The sequence below is a fragment of the Calidris pugnax genome, unplaced genomic scaffold (genome assembly GCF_001431845.1).
Source record: "Calidris pugnax isolate Ruff unplaced genomic scaffold, ASM143184v1 scaffold15, whole genome shotgun sequence".
NCBI lineage: Eukaryota > Metazoa > Chordata > Aves > Charadriiformes > Scolopacidae > Calidris > Calidris pugnax.
The window spans coordinates 6637273-6654923 of NW_015090774.1; the positions used below are offsets into that span (position 1 = coordinate 6637273).

At 40.8% G+C, this 17651-nt stretch overlaps 2 protein-coding genes across 2 annotated transcripts in view; one reads left to right on the top strand and one right to left on the bottom strand.

The window, feature by feature from the left end:
• RNF175 (ring finger protein 175) overlaps positions 1-9176 on the top strand; it is a 13411-nt gene extending 4235 nt beyond the window's left edge. Inside the window, 7 exon segments of the mRNA XM_014943056.1 lie at positions 3556-3713; positions 4569-4673; positions 6339-6367; positions 6370-6461; positions 7123-7256; positions 8094-8215; positions 9172-9176. Coding sequence (XP_014798542.1) covers positions 3556-3713; positions 4569-4673; positions 6339-6367; positions 6370-6461; positions 7123-7256; positions 8094-8215; positions 9172-9176 — 645 coding nt within the window.
• Positions 9177-10647: 1471 nt separating this feature from the next.
• On the bottom strand, positions 10648-16959 carry LOC106890041 (toll-like receptor 2 type-2). Its single transcript, XM_014945606.1, is given in 5 exon segments — positions 10648-11996; positions 11999-12705; positions 14768-14835; positions 16510-16692; positions 16918-16959. Coding segments are annotated over 3 exon segments (1857 nt in total). The 5' UTR covers positions 14775-14835; positions 16510-16692; positions 16918-16959; the 3' UTR covers positions 10648-10853.
• Positions 16960-17651: the final 692 nt, after the last annotated feature.

The following is a 17651-nucleotide window of genomic DNA, read 5'->3' on the forward strand; positions in this document are numbered from 1 at the left end:
GGGTTTAATATTTTTCCTAGAACTTTTTTTTTTTTTTTTTTTTTTTTTTTTTTTTTTTTTTTTTTTTTTTTTAAAAAAAAAAAAAAAAAAAAAAAAAAGAAGAGGGTTCACTACTAAATCTTGGCCTGAAATAAAATGTAGGCCACTCTGACAACTGTGTTTCTTCTTCTAGATGGTAGCTGACAGTTTGGGGTTAACTTCCATATGACGAGGCAAAGGATTAGAGAAAATGATTGTTTCTCAGTTACTTTTGAGAATTTTCTTATTGTTCTTTTAGATTTTCAAAAATAAATATGGAGCCCGTCTTCTGCTAATTCACATTGTAAAAACCTGATTTTCAATAGGTTTGCATCTGTGTTCAGATAATGCTCTCCTTTCTCCACTCACAAATTTTTCACTCCTCTAATTCAGTGAGGTGGAGGCAATTACGTGCTCACAACTGTATTACTTGCTCTGGGATGTGGGGTAGCAATGAAGAATCCTAGGCAGAGAGATACCACCCTGTCCCAGCCTATCCTATCTATTTTTCTCAACACAAAGGCAGGAGTCTAGCATAACAAATGGGGAAGGAAGGAAAAAGCTTATTAGTGTTCTGACTCTCTATGTTCCCAGAAGAAATTCTGGCTATCAGGTACTCAGCTGATTCTTATAATGCAATTTGCTTGCCATGGGAAGCTGTCCGTTGATGAAAATTAAATAAATATGAGATATATGGACAAAATTGTTCTCCCCTGGTGTAACAGAAATTTTAAAATATTTGAGATAGAAAAGCATATTTGTCATGGCCTCAGAACAATCTCAAACACAAAAGCCTTACTTCTGGTCCCATAGGTGGTTGCCCATTTTACTGATTATATATCTTGTATCATGTGGCAGTCATGTAACAAGAACTTATTTTGGCATATAGTTGAAAAATGAAGCAGCATAGTTATGACAGCATTGATTTCTATACCTAAATAACGAGGCAAATCCTGAAAATAAGGTTGGTTGATTTACTTAATATAGAAGTTCCTGCCAATTTCCAATGTACTATCAAGTATAAGCATATTAATTTAAAGCCTAAAAAACCCCAAACAGCTGATTTATTATTTCTTTCATGCATATGTTTTTGAGTATTTGAATATGTCTACATCAAAAGAAACTAGATTTTTAGAGAGCCAGTTAGCTTGCGTTGCCAAGTTAACGAGTTCTGGTAAGGTCAGTCTGTCACAATAAATCTAATTATTACACTGTTATTTTCTTTATGTATGCAGTTTTCACCATATGCTTTAAGATGGAAAGGGTAGTGGAATAATGCTGTTCTGTTGTATTTGCTGGTGATATGCATTCTTACTCACTCAGAGAGGGGGGAAGAGTTTTGAGGGAAGCAGAGGACAGATGGACATTTTTCAGTTGGTGCTTGTATGACCTATTTAATCTGCAAAATTAGAAAATGGGAAAGTTGTCTATGACGCTGATGCTGACTTCACTTCTAGGTCTTTTTGAGCTCATTTAAAGTACGGTAATGAGAAAAACATTTTACCTTTGGGCAGCAATCTGATTTGTCAGGAAATTCCTCTTGCTATGATGGGTGGATGAGGAAAATTTGGAATAATATGATCCAGATGTTAGAGCTCCCATTTAGCAGCAATGCAGATGTATTATTTTATGGAATTGTCCAGATGGTGACCTTCCAGTATTAATAATAAATCAATACCAGGGTTTTCATCCGTATGACTCGATTCCTATCTTTGTCCTCATTTACATGACAAAAATACTCATGTATTTCATGTAGAGGTTAATAGTATTAAAATTAACGATCTGGAAGACATAAAAATCAATAAGGAAATTCTAAACAATTACTGCAAACAATATATACCAATTGATCTGATAACACCATCACCTGAGAGAAGGTTGTGATACCATTTTTTAATTAGCATTTCATTTTGCTGCTAACGTGATAACAAAGCTCTCTTACAGATTTGTATTAGAAGCTCCCTACTTTACTGAAGATGTGCATCCATTCAGTTTTGGCTTTACCACTTAAATTCAGACTTTACTTTCAGTCTACTGGAAATAAATTAAAAAAGCAACACACAGAATGTAAGCATATTGGAGAGGGATCACGCTGGACAGTAGTGAGGCATGCAGGAAGTGGGGAACCTTTGGTGGCCTCTGATGAAGGCCAGGAGACCTCAGCCTGTGCAACCTGGGATGTGTAGGAACCAATGACCTGCAGCATACCAGAAAGACTGCATGGCACAGAAGGAGCTCTGTCACTTTTATGGTCACAAGCAGTAGACTGTGGTCCTGTAAAGCCACAAACAGGGTGAGAAATGTCTAACAGTGATGTGATCTAATGATGCTGCATGGTTATCTTTCTGTTAATTGATTTAAACTTATATTGTGAAATTCCAGTTTGCTCAATAGTTGCATGCTTTCTGATGTTTAGGGAGATTTTTTATTATTTTTTTTCCTGACAGTTACTCCTTTTTCTTAGGAGAAAAAGAATAATCCAGTCCTGCTTATATTGAAATCTGTGTCAAAACTGTGTAAGGTTTCACAAGGAGTAACACACATTCCTTCAAAATTCAACTTTTTGGGTTAAGGAAAGAGATTAATCTCCTGTAGAAACAGGTTTTTACTCTAGTTGGATTGTGCTATTTGTTTGCTTTTAAAAAATACCCCTACCCTAAATTTGAAAACTGTTATCCCTCAGATTCCTTTCTTTTTCAGTAACCTTTCTGTAAAGATGCAAGCACTAACTCTACACCCATATACTAAAGTCAGTCTTCTTGATGGCACTATCTTTGCCATCATCCGGCTTCCACAATCCCAAATCCATGGTTTATTAATGTGATCATGGACAGAACTGACATTATAGGGCTTTTGAGTGTTCAGTGGGTTTCAAATATTTGCTTATTGGAAAAGAAGTAGAGTATTTTATCACTGCAGGCAATTTGAATAAATATACATCATTAAATTTAATATCATTCAATTTACAAAAAAGGGTTTAAAAGTTTAAGCCACAGCATTTTGTTGTGCTGTAGGAAGAGTTTTTAAAAAAAACCTTCAGTAAGTGGGGTCATGTGACTGAACAGCATCCCAAATCAATGCAGCCAAATGTGCCTTTGGGCATTTACAAGAGCAGCTGACAGGCTTAAAGGCCAAACTGCCTCCACTGATTTCAGAAAACTTGCCCCCAGAGCTTTAGCCCTACAGTCACCATATATAATTTGAGTTAGAAAACCAATTTTAATTACTTTTTTTTCCGGTAGCTTTAATTCTATCAATAGACAGTTTAGGTTTTTAAGAATAAGACGTGGGGGTCTGATGAGTTGTATTGCAGTGTTATAATCACTGGCTACACTGGGATTACTAATTGTTTACAGGGTGCAAGGCAGACTAACATCATTATGCTAGGGCCAAAGTCCCTCCTGTGTCAGATACCGTACAAGCCACTTTTTTTTTTTTTTTTAAGCTTTACAGTTTGGCAATCTGTTTATCAAACCTAACTATACAAAATGGAACCATAGGATGTCATTACTTTGAAACGACCTGTCTCAATTTTGCCAGCAGTTAGTCACACTGCTGCAGATGTGGGTTGTTCCTCTTTATGTCACCATCAGACTTCACCGGTGGAGATCCCTGTCAATGGGGGGAATGCTCTCAGTTATTACCAGTTACTTCACTCTCAGACCAACATGCAAACCTCTCTGAGGAAGAACACCGCAGTATGTCCTCTTTTGTTGGTTTTGCCTTCTTTTGGGGGGTTTTGGGGTATTTTTTCTTTAAGGAAACCTGTAGAAGGAGAAGAGGAAATAAGAATTTCCCTGGAACAAATCACTGATTATAAAAAGGACCATTAGCAGTTGAATTTGAAGGAATATTCTAATTGCAGTATGAATAAGTTCATCTAAACCAGTGTTTATCAAGCATGGCATGCAAATGAAAAGGAATTAAACAAGAGTTAAAATTAAATTAATTCTATCAGTTCCATCTTTGTTTTTAATTCTTCAGACTCTTGCCATCAGCAGTCATCCCAGCTGTTATTGAGCCTGAAGAGCTCAATTTGGTATATATACCAAATTTTGGTACATATACCAAATTCTTCCTTCTCCAGTCTTCTGAAACTCTGTCTCTCTACCCTGGGTGTGTAAAGTCAATTACTAATGGTTCAGAGTTTGCTTCTTCTAAGTTTTAAGTATTTTAGATAAGTTTCATTAATGGTATACTGACTTGACTATATCTAACTTACCTCAGTTGTTTTTCACCTTTTCGTGTCCTGTTCTGGTGTATGTCTCCCTCTTTCAATTCTCAACTGTTAGTTTTAATTATGTTAGCAATCTGTTCACAATTACCACTTCTTGTGAAGACTGAAGCAAAACAAAAAGGTTTTGTATCTTTTTTCCCTTTACTTTTTCCTGTACCATACATTTTTATTCACCTTTAAGTGAGGGAGAAATACAGAAGTGTAAAACTTCTACTGAATTTATATGAATATTTCAGTAGAAACTCTGTATGTGGCATTTTGTGCCACTCTGCAAAATACACAGTCTTGAGCAGTCTGTCTTTTCTCTTATCCATAGGTTGGTCTACAAATGATTCCTCCTGATCTATAAACCGAGTTGTGCAATTGAAATTGTGTGTTATGTAGCCATAATGTTTACCATGATTGTATTTAATTTATTCTTTAGCTAGGTATCTTCAGGTAAAATGGGGATTGGCAAACGTTATGATTTCCTATTTGATAGATTTTACTTTATTTGCACTGAAATTGCAAACTGATCTCTTCACCACCCACCTCAACATATGAAACCCTTTTATGTTGTGTGGCTGTAGGTTCTCTAACTTACTGATTTTTATTATTGCACAGTTGGCCTAAAGTTTGACATTTAGTAATTTTGCAACTTGTATTTGTGGTGTGAAGGAAGGAGGGGAAAAACCTTGAAATACATACAGCCACTGTGTTGACTCATTTAATCCCTTAATTTAACTGAGGCTGAGTTAATCCTCAGTCCTTCATCACCTGAAGGAGATGAGACATAAACTGTCTTGATGTAAAGGATAAAAATAGATAAGCACATTCATATCAAAACCACATTAGAATTTTTTCTGATAATTATGATTTCTTGCTCTGCCAGGCTATAGTTTTGCTAGGGGGTTCTTCTCTTTTTCTTTTGACTATTGCCAAAGACAATACTGTGTATCCAGATGAGTCTCCACCTAACCTCTTAATCCAGGAGAATTTTTGCCTGGGTAGAATTTTAATTTTCTTTATGTTTGTCCAGGATTTCTGTCTGACTTGCAGCCCAGTCAGAGCTACTGTATTGAACTCTGTTTGAGGCACCGTCTGACCAGAAATTCCAAGGATTCCTCAAGAGCATGTAGATCAACTACATAATGCATCTGCTTTAAGTCTAACACTTCTTGGAGGTATTGGAGATACTACACACACGTAAATCAGCTGTTCCTTTAAGTGTCAGATTTATTGCCCATACCTTGTATAATTGATTAACCCAAAAGTACATAGCTCTGATGGAAAATTCTTGGCAGAAACTTACCAGTCTTGCGTTACCAATTCTGTTAAGCTTTATTCTGTTGAGGTATTTTATTTAACCAGCTAACTTCCCCCACCAGTGTATTTTAAAGATACGACTACAAAATTTGTTAGCTCTATTTTAAAGGTTCTTACTTTGTGCCCTGTGGCAGCAGAAATGATAAGTGGGTTTTTTGATGTTGAGAAGCTCCATTTTTATGAGTATTCAGTAGCCAGGTTTCAGTCTCCCAAGACCTGTAACACATATAATCTCAGAGAGGTGACAAGAGATGTTAACATTTTTGCAGACTCTATTGGGTTGAGTTTTTGGGGGTTAGGGGGTTAAGTACAGCTTGCTGCAATTTAGCAAAGGTTTCATTCTGAGGAAATTGTATTCAGGAGGACATCGGGCTCCCTCAGCTACAGAAACTTAACATTTCTTTGACTGGCATCTTACACCTGATTGAAATTTGGCTGATCTTGTTGCTTCTGCAAAACAACTAAATACACCTAATTGTTCTGTAGAATAAGACCCGAAGCAAGGTCTTTTCTACAATAAAATGTGTTGGCTTGAACTTCCTATAACAGAGCTGAGTAGCTGTGGCTCCAAAAGCAGTTCATAGCCTACTTTCAACATTGCTTGCTGTCAAGCACACTGATACCTCAGGTATGAGCGTGGCTGCTGCTGCAAAAGGAAATGAAACTAAACCTGCAGCTTGAAGGAAGCAGGAGCTAACTAGAGTAAAAATCCGGTTAATGTTTTATTCTGGCATTTTGGTCAAGAACAGACTCACCTGAGTATTCTTTTGTGGTTTTATGACAGAATCAAGTCTGATGACTCCATGGATTTCTGGCGATGCTACATTTTTACAGACTGTACTATGAAGGGATGGGAAGAGACTTTGCAGAGACTTGTTCTGACTACATGGCTTCCACCATTAGTGTAAGTGCTGGGTATCATCATCCTGGATACCACTTGCAAGGCCTGGAAGTGAGCTCTTGAATCTCTTGTGCCCCTGGGTTCATGAGCATAAGGTCTACTGGATACCCTGTCAGTAAATTAACCTCACCTTTCCTTGAGGAGAGCTGTTCTTATGCCATAGACAAACTGCTGAACTCCCTTGTCAATCTTATAATTAGAACAGCCTCAATGAAGTAGTAGCCAGTGACATATGACACAGCTTGATTTGCGGTTTCCAACAGGCTGGTTTCTATTTACAAGGGGCTACAAAATTTTTCTAATTGCTAGAGAAGACAAGCTTCTTGCTTCCCCAAAGTCTGTGAAAGACTCTTCTTGCCCTTTCCTTTTTATAGCTCTTATCTTCCCTTTCCAAATAAAGTGATTATCTCAGCACAATTCTCTTGTGCCCCCGATACTTAAAATCAAGCAGACAGCTGCTAAAGTTCTTGCACCAGCAGTAAGATTTTAATTATTTCTTGGTAACTCTGTGCATCCTGGCACTAGTAAACTATGACAGCTGTAGCCATTTTCATGCTGTCCTTATCTTTGATAGCACTTAAAGTATGTTTATGCATCTTTAACTCTAAGCAAATATTTTGTTGTTCTTTGGCTTCTTTTTTTCCTGTAAACTTGATCTTGATAGTTTTACAACATCAGTGGCATACCAACAAAAAATTTGTCCAATGACATCTGTGCTGTCTGCGGGCAGAAATTTTTTGTGGATATAAATGAAGAAGGGATCATTGAAAATACCTACCAGCTGTCCTGTAATCATGTGTATCTTTTCCATGTAATTACGGAACTTGTGTTTTCTCCTCTTTTATGCTGGATTAAAAAATAATAACAATAAATACCAAGAAAGAAAAAAAAAAAAAAAGGAAAAAAAACCACATTCAGAAACAACATAGCACAAAAGCAAAAATAGGATCATGAAATATATTTCGGTTCTCTGACACAAATTGGGGCCACACAGCTTTTTGACAGACAAACTGATGCAAGAGTGGCCGTAACCCTGTGGTTTCAGGCCTAAATGTGCCTTCCAGGTAGTTTGTGCACAGCCTGTGTGGGTGTGCCTGGCAGCACATCAGACCAGGCATGCTGTCCCACTGGTCAAGTCTGCTGATTCAGGCTCCTGAGTACTGCAGAGGATTTCCTCTGGCTGTGCCTGAGGCTGTGCTAGCTGGCTAGTTTTAAGCAGATGTGGAGCCCTTCTCAAAAGAAGGCATAAACATAGCCTTCAGCATGACAGAAGACCCAGTGTCTCATAATCTGCATTTTGCATTCCAGAAACCTAAAAGAAAGGTATCACATACGTGCTGGAACATTGTTTGTAATCACCCTCTTCTGCAGTTCATAAAAGTCTCCTGGCTTCTTGCAAGCTGGAAAATATCAATACCAGTCTGGATGTTCAGGACATTGGATTCAACTTTAAAATAATTCTAAATATTCAAAATATTTTAAGAAGTCACTTGAAACTGCTCAGTTATACAACAAGACAGTATCCATAATCAGTCATTAAAAGTATCTGTTGATGGTTTGACAGGTTTGCAAAGGTATGCATTGGGCTTTTTTTATATTTCAAAGATTCCTTAACAATATGCCTGATGATACCACATTTCATGAATCTGGCATCCATGGTTGGTGCATTGCTGGCAAGAACCAGACTTGCCCATACTGTGCTGAGGCAGTTGATTTAAAGAGAATCTTAAGTAACCCATATATCCTCTCCTTAACAAGTGTGCTTTTGATTTGTATTTTCTAAACTGTAGCCTGATTACTTACTAATTCTTGTTTTGATCTGCAGTGGAAGGATGAGATGGCCACATTAAATAAATGGAAAGCCAATTATTATTAAGGAACAATTATATTTAGGGAAGACGATAGTTCTGTTTGGCTTTATCTTATCTAAGACCCCAAGTAAGCTAGGAATAGAAAAGTGCATATAAATTTCCTCCTTGATTTTAAGACATCCGGAAATCATTTTTATAATGAGAGGAACATTTTAAAGAATGTAAATCAGAGTTTTAGAAAGACCATGCAGTGGATTTTGCTCTTTAATGAAACAACAAAATGTATATAATCCACTTTCAGACAAGTGCTGTTTTTTCCCCTTCTCTTAGTAGTTAGTAAACAACATTTTTCTTTCAGCAAATGAAATATTAGTTGAAGATCTGCTGCTACATCTGTAGAAACCTTCTTGAGTGGAAGCAAAGTTTGTCTTATTTTTTTGAAACCTATTTCAACCATATGTGAGGAGGATATTTAAATTGAACCTTACCCCAACAAAAAAGGAAGTAAAGAAGGCATTTCAAAATTTTAACCCAATCCTTTTTCTTTGATTCTGGCTAAGAAAAACACAAGATTTACCTATTATTGCATTTTCTCTCCAGTTTACCTATTATTGCATATTCTCTCCAGTTTCCTTAACAACAGATTAGGTGGGAATGCACACATATTGTATGGACAACTTTTGGACTGGATCTGCTCTCTGGTGGTTTGGCAATAGATTGCTATAGGTGTTGTCCAAGGCATTAATTACCCAAAGGGTCTAGAACAGGACTCAGATTATTAGTGAGAATGCAAAGTGTTGGATATTTACCTGTCTACGATAATACACATATTGTATACTTAATTTTAAAAGACTAGAGAAAATAGCAGTTGGTTGAACTCTGGTGTGCTCTCCCTTTTGCAGGATAGTGCCTCTTTTTGCATTGCAGCAAGACTGTACAGCATGCTATTAAAGCATTTTTTTATTTTGTCAAAGTTAGAATTTAAAAAAATTGTTGCCTTTAATGGGAAGATTGTGCTAGAAAAAATAGGATTTGTTTTCTTATTATGAATATCCCTTAAAAAACGAAAAAGAAACTGCCAATATTTTAAGTTTGCTTCATTATTAAATATATTGGTAGTGGCTTCCAGTTGTAATTCTGACTACAGAAAGTTGTGTAGCAGATAAAGAGAGTTTTGTCAGACAATGGCTTTGTAAACAGCAGATTCTGAAAAATGGCACGCAAATAGTTTGTTCATTTGGTTAACGAAAGGCAATACAAGATTACCATTAGCTTTTTTCCCCTCACCTCTTTCAAGAGTTGCTGTACTGTAATTCATATATCTTCCAGTGGCCATTTACAAAAAGGTCTAACCACAGCAATGTTTATAGTGTGACTGGTAGTCAGACAGTCCTGTGTGTAGAGATCCTGTATTAAGTCTTCTTTGACTGACTGTCACCATGCTCAAAAGGCCCCACTTCCAATAAACAGCTTCGCAAAAACAGGAAGATGAAGTTACGATCCCTAACAACCGATTCCATTGCTATTGGGGAAAACAACAACAAAAAAAAGAAGAAATAAAACAACAGCAACAAAAAAAACACCAACAAAAACCAGATCAAAATGGATGTAAAAGTCTTGCGCTTAGCAAGCGAATATCTGACATCTCTACTGCCCTGGCCATGCTGTAAGGAATTGAAATGCAGCATGTTAATGCAAGAACAGGCAGCTGATTTTCAAAGGTAGTTAGGCCTTGCTGAAGGAGCTTCTGAATGCAGATGACATATGGTCAGTATGTTAAGAATCTTGACATTGCTATTAGAAACCAGAGATACAGATTCATATTTTGTAACAATTCAATGATTCTAACCCCGAGAAGCAGCTCAGCACTGCACAGCCACTCACCCTCCCTGCAGTGGGATGCAGCACGGAATCAGAAGGGTAAAAGTGAGATGACTCCTGGGTTGAGATAAAGACAGTTCAATAGATAAAGCAAAAGCTTCACACAAGCAAAGCAAAAATGAGGAATTCATTCACTACTTCCTGTCAGCAGACAGATGTTTAGCCATATCCATGGAAGCAGCGGTCCATCACACATAACAGCTACTTGGGAAGACAAAAACCATGACTCTAAATGTCCTCCCTTCCTCTTTCTTTTGCACAAGTATTACTGCTGAGCATGACATTATATGATATGGGACATCTCTTTGGTCTGCTGTGCTCAGCTGTCCCAGCTGTGTCCCATCCCAAATTATCATGCACCATGATATCTCACAGGACAGCGAGAGAAACAGAAAAGGCCTTGATGCCATACAAGCACTGTTCAGCAAAACTAAAACATCCTTGTGTTACCAGATCTGTTTCAGTCACAAATCAAATGACAACACCATGGGAGCAACTATGAAGAAAATCAACTCTATTCCAGCCCAAAGCAGTACAAAAACTAACGACCACAGCTACAAAAAGAAAATAATCTCACAGCGAGTAATAGAATTTACAGTAGCTGAGCTCTCTGTTCCTGAGACACAGATAGGGGATGGGATGACCACGCAAGGGAAACAATCCCGAGTACATTTCTTACATATTTAGTCTTTAATGTCTCTGTCTAGGATTTCAGAGCTACTTTCAAATTAAACCAAAACCTCTCCTGCTGCTCTTCTTCAGGAGGCCACTCCAGGTAGGTCTTTGTGTTCATGATCTTCCGCAGCTTGCAGAACCTCTTGGGAATGTCTTGGCTCTGGATGGGCTCCAGGAGGACCAGAATGGCCGCATCGTTGTTCTCGTCAAAGAGGCGGAAGTGCGAGAAGTCCAGCTCGTACTTGCACCACTCGCTCTGCACAAAGTGCTCAGACAGCACAAAGAGCGTCTTGTGGCTCTTCTCGATGGAGTCAATGATGTTGTCCACGATCCACTTCCCCGGCACAAAGTCCCGCTTGTGGAGGCAGAGCCGAAAGGGGGGGCAGGCCTGCTCCAGCTCCCGCACCATGATGTTTTCCACCCACTCGGAGTCGTTCTCGCTGTAGGAGACAAAAGCGTCGTAGCAGATGTCCTTTGGAGGGGCTCGCTTGGGCTTCCGCTTGGCCTGGAGCCATGCCCAGGTCATTCGCAGGTACCAGACCGCGTGGTACTTGTAGCCAACGGCCACGAGGACAAGGATGACCAGGAACACCAGGACGCAGATCATCGACACCACCAGGGACCTGTGGCACTCCATCAGGGAGAGGTGCACGCCTCCAACCTGCGCCCCTCTCACTGCCAGGGGAGAGTCACAGATGTATTGGTGCGGCCACCCCACCAGCACCTGGGCTATCCCGGCCTGGTGCTGGATGAAGGAGAGGAATTCGCAGGAGCAGATGAAGTTGTTGTCGCTGGCATCCAGCAGCTCCATTTTCTTGAAGGACTCAAACTCTTCCCTGGAGAAGCTGCTGAGCTTGTTTCTCCTGACTGACATGGCCATGAGGTTAGGAATGGGTGCAGCACCAGGCAAGGTCTTCAGCTGGTTTTTTGCAAGGTACAGCTCTTTGAGAAAAGGGAGTTGCAGTCCAAACTCCTGCAGCTTGTTAGCACTAACGTCCAAAACTTCCAGCGTTGGGGGAACGCAAGTCGTTACTTTAGAAATTTGAGTGCTGGAGAGGTTTAAGTATTTCAGGTTTTTCGGCCATTCACACACATCTGGAATCTCACCAAAATTATTTTGGCTAATGTCTAAGTGAGTCAATTTTCTTAGATGAGACAAACTTTTACCTGTCATTTTACTTCTAACCAAGCGACAGAGTGCAGAAGGTCGCTGACAATTGCTGAGAAAACACTAGTGTTCCTTACGTTTATGATCATGTGATTTATCTTCTGAATCGCTTTCAAACTTCCCGGCTCGTACTGCCTGAGATTGCCACCATCAATCCACAACTCGTCAAGAAGCTCGATGCCCTCAAAGTTGCCTTGCCTTATTGTGGAGAACCACAGGTTGCCCAGGTAGAGAGAGCTCAAGTTCCTCAGGCTAGAAAAGGGGGAGCTTTCCCCCAGGTCCCTGTAGGAGTTCCCTTGAAGGTGGAGGTGCTGGAGAGAAAAAAGCCACCCAAACCACGCAGGGGACAGGCGAGCCAAGCTGTTATTTGATAAGTCCAGGAGCTCCAGTTTCCCAAGGGCACGAAACGAGTCCTCGTCTATTGAGCTGATTGCATTGGACTGCAGCAGCAGCATCCGCAGGTTCACAGTCTGCTGCAGATCCTGGGATCGGATGTGCTTGATCCTGTTGTGGGCCAGGTTTAACACTGTGATTTTGCCCGTGAGCCCTGAGGGAATGAAGTCCAAACCCCTGGAAGAGCAGTTGCAAAGCTGGGTGGCATCGCATGAAGGACAAGCCTGCTTCAGCGCTTGCTCTTCGGAGAGGTCTGCAGCTATGTAGATGGCCATGTAGATGGCCCACACTCGCCAGGTGTGTGTAGTCATTATTTTGCCTAAAATATGAAATACAGTTAGAGCAAATATAAAATGAATAGTTAGTTTTGAAGAAGCTATAATTTAGTTATATATATATATAGCTAAAACATAACTCCATAACCCTTAGTGTTCTGTGCAGTTGAAGGCATTGTGAATATATTTGTTTTCACACTGTTCAGAGATGAAACAATTAGTCAAAACAAGGAGCATTGTACATAAATATTGCAGAATAGTTTTTTAAATGCTAAGTACACTGAATTTACTCTTTTTTTCCCTGTGGTTTCTAATTTTGCAGTGAGGACTATTAAATTAATTAACAGTTGCACAAATCTTTTGCAAATTCAGCTAAACATCTGAATAATCACAACATTATTACTAGTCTGATCCTTTGTTTAGAAAATAGTGCCCATACATCCTCTTAGGAATTTTTCTTCTGCATCTGTGACTGTTATTTTGCATATTCATATTTTACTACAAGGAGTCTCATGTATGTGTTTCAAATCCTGTTTACATCAAGAAGACTCAGTGTCTTGCGGGAGATAGTGATGTTCACTTTTAATACTCATTTCAATCATATGTCTAATCTCAGTTCTGACAATAGGGAGAAGAGGGCTGCATATCTTTCAGTCCCTTTCCTCATTTTATCTGCCATCAGCTATTCTGACTGTAAATGTTCTAGTATCAGGGAAATAAATGTTTGCCTGGATGTCTGTGTACACCGTCGCCATCAGTCTTAGATCATACTTGCTAATGAAACTTAATCTGGGAAAACTGACCACTGTAACATACTGACTCTTAGCTCTTCCTTCTTGCTACCACATCCTTCTCTGCCAGTGCCTTTTTCAGCTTTGGATCTCAGTGGCAGAGAGGTCAGGCCCAGCCACCAGGAAGAGCCAGGGGTTTTTCGAGCCTCCTGCAGACCAGCTGGCTGGACTAGATCCACTTTTCCCAGCCCCACAGCCTGTTCCTCACATTCTGGACTGAAATGATTCAAGAGAAGCCACACAGCTATGGATCCTGTGACACTTCTCTTTCCTCTCATAGTTGTGGCTTTCAATAGTACTGATTTGACATGGCTTTTGTGTTACAGAGCTCGCTGCAATATCCAGCCTGTCCTTCCTTTCAACAAGATTTTAGTTCCTCTGTCTCTCTGAGGAGTTGGAGAAACAATTCTTGAAGCCTGAAAGAGTTGTTTTCCCTTGAAAACCCTTATTAGATATTGAATTATAGTCCTTTTTTGTTTATGGTTTCTTGACAAGATCAAAGAACACTTTTAAAGTATAACTTTCCCCAGTGCATCATAACCCCCCACGCACACAGCTCAGCAGGTATCTTCCTGAGGGTGAAAAGAGGGAACCAACCCATAAGAGGCCAATGAACAGGTTCCCAAAGATCACTGTGGGCTCTGCATGAGGTTAATTGGGTAACACTGGCTCACTGAGGAGTACTTTCTCCTTCAGTCATCCCACCGGGACTCTGCAGAAGTTCTACTGTACTTTGAATTCGTACTCTAATTTATTTACAATAGCTGATTCACACAGACAAGTTCATACAGGTCCTACCCTTCTAGTTGCATTATTTTTAGCCAGAGTTGCTTACAATTATTCAAAAGGGGCACTGAATTCAGTGAAAATTCAGTGAAAAGGGGCAGATTACCTGAGATTGTTTGATATAGGGAGAGGAGAAAAAGTCGTGGATAACTTTTGTGGATAACTTTTTCAATCACTCCATCTCTTCCTACCCAAAGGACTATAAACATTTTGACCTCTTGTGTTATTTTCCTTTAATCTCTTTCTCTCTCTGATGTAGAGCTTTGGGTCTTGTAAGACACATTCCTCCCCCCTGTCTTTAGATGCCCACAGCTGAGCTGGTCACCCACCATGTCCTCCAACATCAATGGAGAGAAATAACAGTTTTTAGGGGAAATTCACATCATGTCTCTGAGAGACTCATGCTAAGATAAGATGACTCCAAGAGAAATGACCCCATCAACTTAACATGGAGCACCATAGTTTAGATACCTAGAGGTTTATGCATGTGAATCCCACCCAAAGAATTGTGATCTGTAGTCACACTCACCTGCCATCCTGCTGAGGCTCTTTTACAGTGCTTTTTTGGTCTTGCAAGTCTAGCTGGATTACAAAGTGCTGTAGGCCATGGGAACAAAGCTATGAGTAAATGACTTTCACAAGCAACAAATTTAACTGGAATTTTAAAAGTTACCATCAAAATGCTTACTGTTAGAAAAAGAAACAACCAGGCAACGTGGCTGATCAAAATCTGTCTATAGGTAGGTTATTTACAAATGGAAAATTGGCAGCACAGAAGGGAACTGGGCAGGTAGTGATATTTATGCTGGAAATACCAGCTGAGCCTAATGGCTCTCCACCTTACCAGCCTGAAAACAATCAGGGACTGCAGCACGAATCCCATTTGGTGGTACAGGACACTTTTCTTTATTGTAACTTCCCTGAGCATCTTTTTCAGATGCTCAGGGAAATCCCATTTCCACCCTCGTTCATTTTCAACCATTCTTCCCTTTCCTATTCCCGTCTAATAATTCAGCTTACGACCCTGATTTAGAGGCCTCCTTGCACCCATTCAGAAATATGGCCCTACTCCACAACATCATTGCCCTACCAAGGAATCACTTTTCCCTGTTGCACTGGAAAGAAAAAAAAAAGCCACATAAAAATCTTTCATGCAGCTAATAATATGGAAACTTGCACAGATGCCCTTATAACGTAAGGCGCTGCCATTAACTAGACTTTCAAAGTGTTTCTGGGTCATGGACAAAGGGTCCAAGCCATCAGACATGCTCAGGATTACCTTCCCTGGCTCAGGCCAGTAGAAGAGTTTGAGGAAATACGCGCATATTCTTAAACAAAACCATGAGTGCCAACAGAAGAAGACTTTGTAAATACTAACAAATGCTAACGGCCAGTGTAACCACTAAAATAAAGCATGCCAGTAGCATGCAAGTTGATTCCAGCCTGGGGAACACTGTCAAGCTGAACGAGGGCTGGTGGTTTCGAGCAGTGCTGCAGAGTGTGCGGCGGCAGGGTCACCGGTGGGTGAAGGGATCTCTCCAGAGTCAGACCTGGCACAGCCACAACCACTTTCCACGTGGCTGGCTGCGGGCTGTGTACGTCCTGGCTGTCACCCACCAGCACCCTGAATAGTACCTGTGCGCACACACACACACACGCACGCACACACACAGAGGCATGCTACTTTCTTGTTTCTGACACAGGAGGGGTGCGACAGGGCAGAGTTAGGGGAGGAGATAGTTAATCCTGCTGCCCCGAGACCGTCGCGGAATGAGCTCTTCCCTGGTTCAATTCCTAAAATCAATGAACCCCCCCCCTTCACGCCCAGCCTTTCCTGGGCAACCGGTGCCGACAGACACGTGGGACAGCGTACAAACAGGACAAAGCACACGCAGGGCAAGCTCCCACAAGGAAACTGAGCAGGAATCAGAGAGTCTGACCCAAATGCTTTCTTTTTCATTTGCTGCTCTCCTCTCTCCCCTCTCCTGAAGGACATTGCTCCCACCAGCCCTTCCCGGCTCTCGCAGGGAGCCTTCCCTTTGCTGCCTGCTCTACTTCTGGCAGCCAGAAATCCCTCCTGCCCCCCACCCCTGCAGGAGCTGGCCCCTGCCAGCAGCCCCGAGCGCCCTGAATTGCCCATGCAGAGGAGGAGGACTTGGTGGCAGAGACAAGAGAGCCTCTTCCTAGTGCTTGCTCCTTGCTTCTTGCTCTGGCGCCGCAGCCCCACTCTCTTTCCCCGTGTCTCCAGCCTCCACCCCTCTGCAAACTCACCTCCGTGCAGAAAAAATTAGCGTGGTCTCCAGCTCCGGTGCCTGCATGATGGTTAGCTTACGTTGTGTTTCATCTCTCTCTCGTCGATTGCTCTTTGCCCAGCTTCCTCTCACGGTGCTGTTTCCTTCCCGCTTCACCTCTCTGCCTTGGCTCTGTAAGCAGGGGAATTCCCACCTAGGGCATCTGATTGGCATAAGAGCAGTCACACTGTCAGGCTTTTTACATGTGCCAGCCCATAGAAGTCTGGGTCTATGGTAAGAAAGAGCATACTGTGTAGGCTTCTCCTACCTCTCTCTGACCTTCTCTTTGAATTGATGAGCAACTCCTCCTTACCTCTAGGCACACCGTCTCCTAATCTGTTTTCTGAGTGCCTAGTGTTCGTTACTGGGTGATTCACTCATCACTCACCTGGAGTTCAGCCATGATTAGCCCGTGAGCTGTTCTTCTCCGGGAGAGTGAATAAAAAAATCCTTTCATAGTAGACTTTGGACTTAGCCTAGAGATATCCTTATAGCGGCAAAGTAGAACTGAAAGTTGTTTTTGCAGACTACGCCCACAGAAACTATCGTCTCATGCGTGTGTATAAGTATACACATGCACAAGGGAGTGTGAATATATACATAGGCACGTACACAGATATACATATATAAAAAGATGTGCATATATACCAACACAAACACATGTATAAGCAAATTTCCCCATTTTTCAAATACTCAGTCCATATGCCAATGCTTTGGTATTTCACCACAAAACCATTGCATGTATGAAGTTTAATCAAGATTCATTTAGACTCTCCTGTACTTCAACTCCAACACCACAAGCAGAGGGGAGCATGGAAGTGCCAAGTTAGAGAAGCCCACACCTAACTGCATCCCCTCAGAGACAATTTCAGGTTTCCACAAGAGTGCCTAAAGCACAAAAACTTTCTGACTGCACACTGTGACTGTGACTGCAGCCACTCAGGGTGGGACCAGCTATCTTAATGTGAACATTTGTATCTACTTGCTTGTCTAGATTCCCTTTACAACCGAAGGGCAGTATAGCAGTTTGAGGAGATACCTCACACCAAGGTAAAAAGATTAATCGCCTCTTATCAGTGTGATTTTCTGCAGGGGTTATAAAGGAAGCTGAGTAGACCTGTA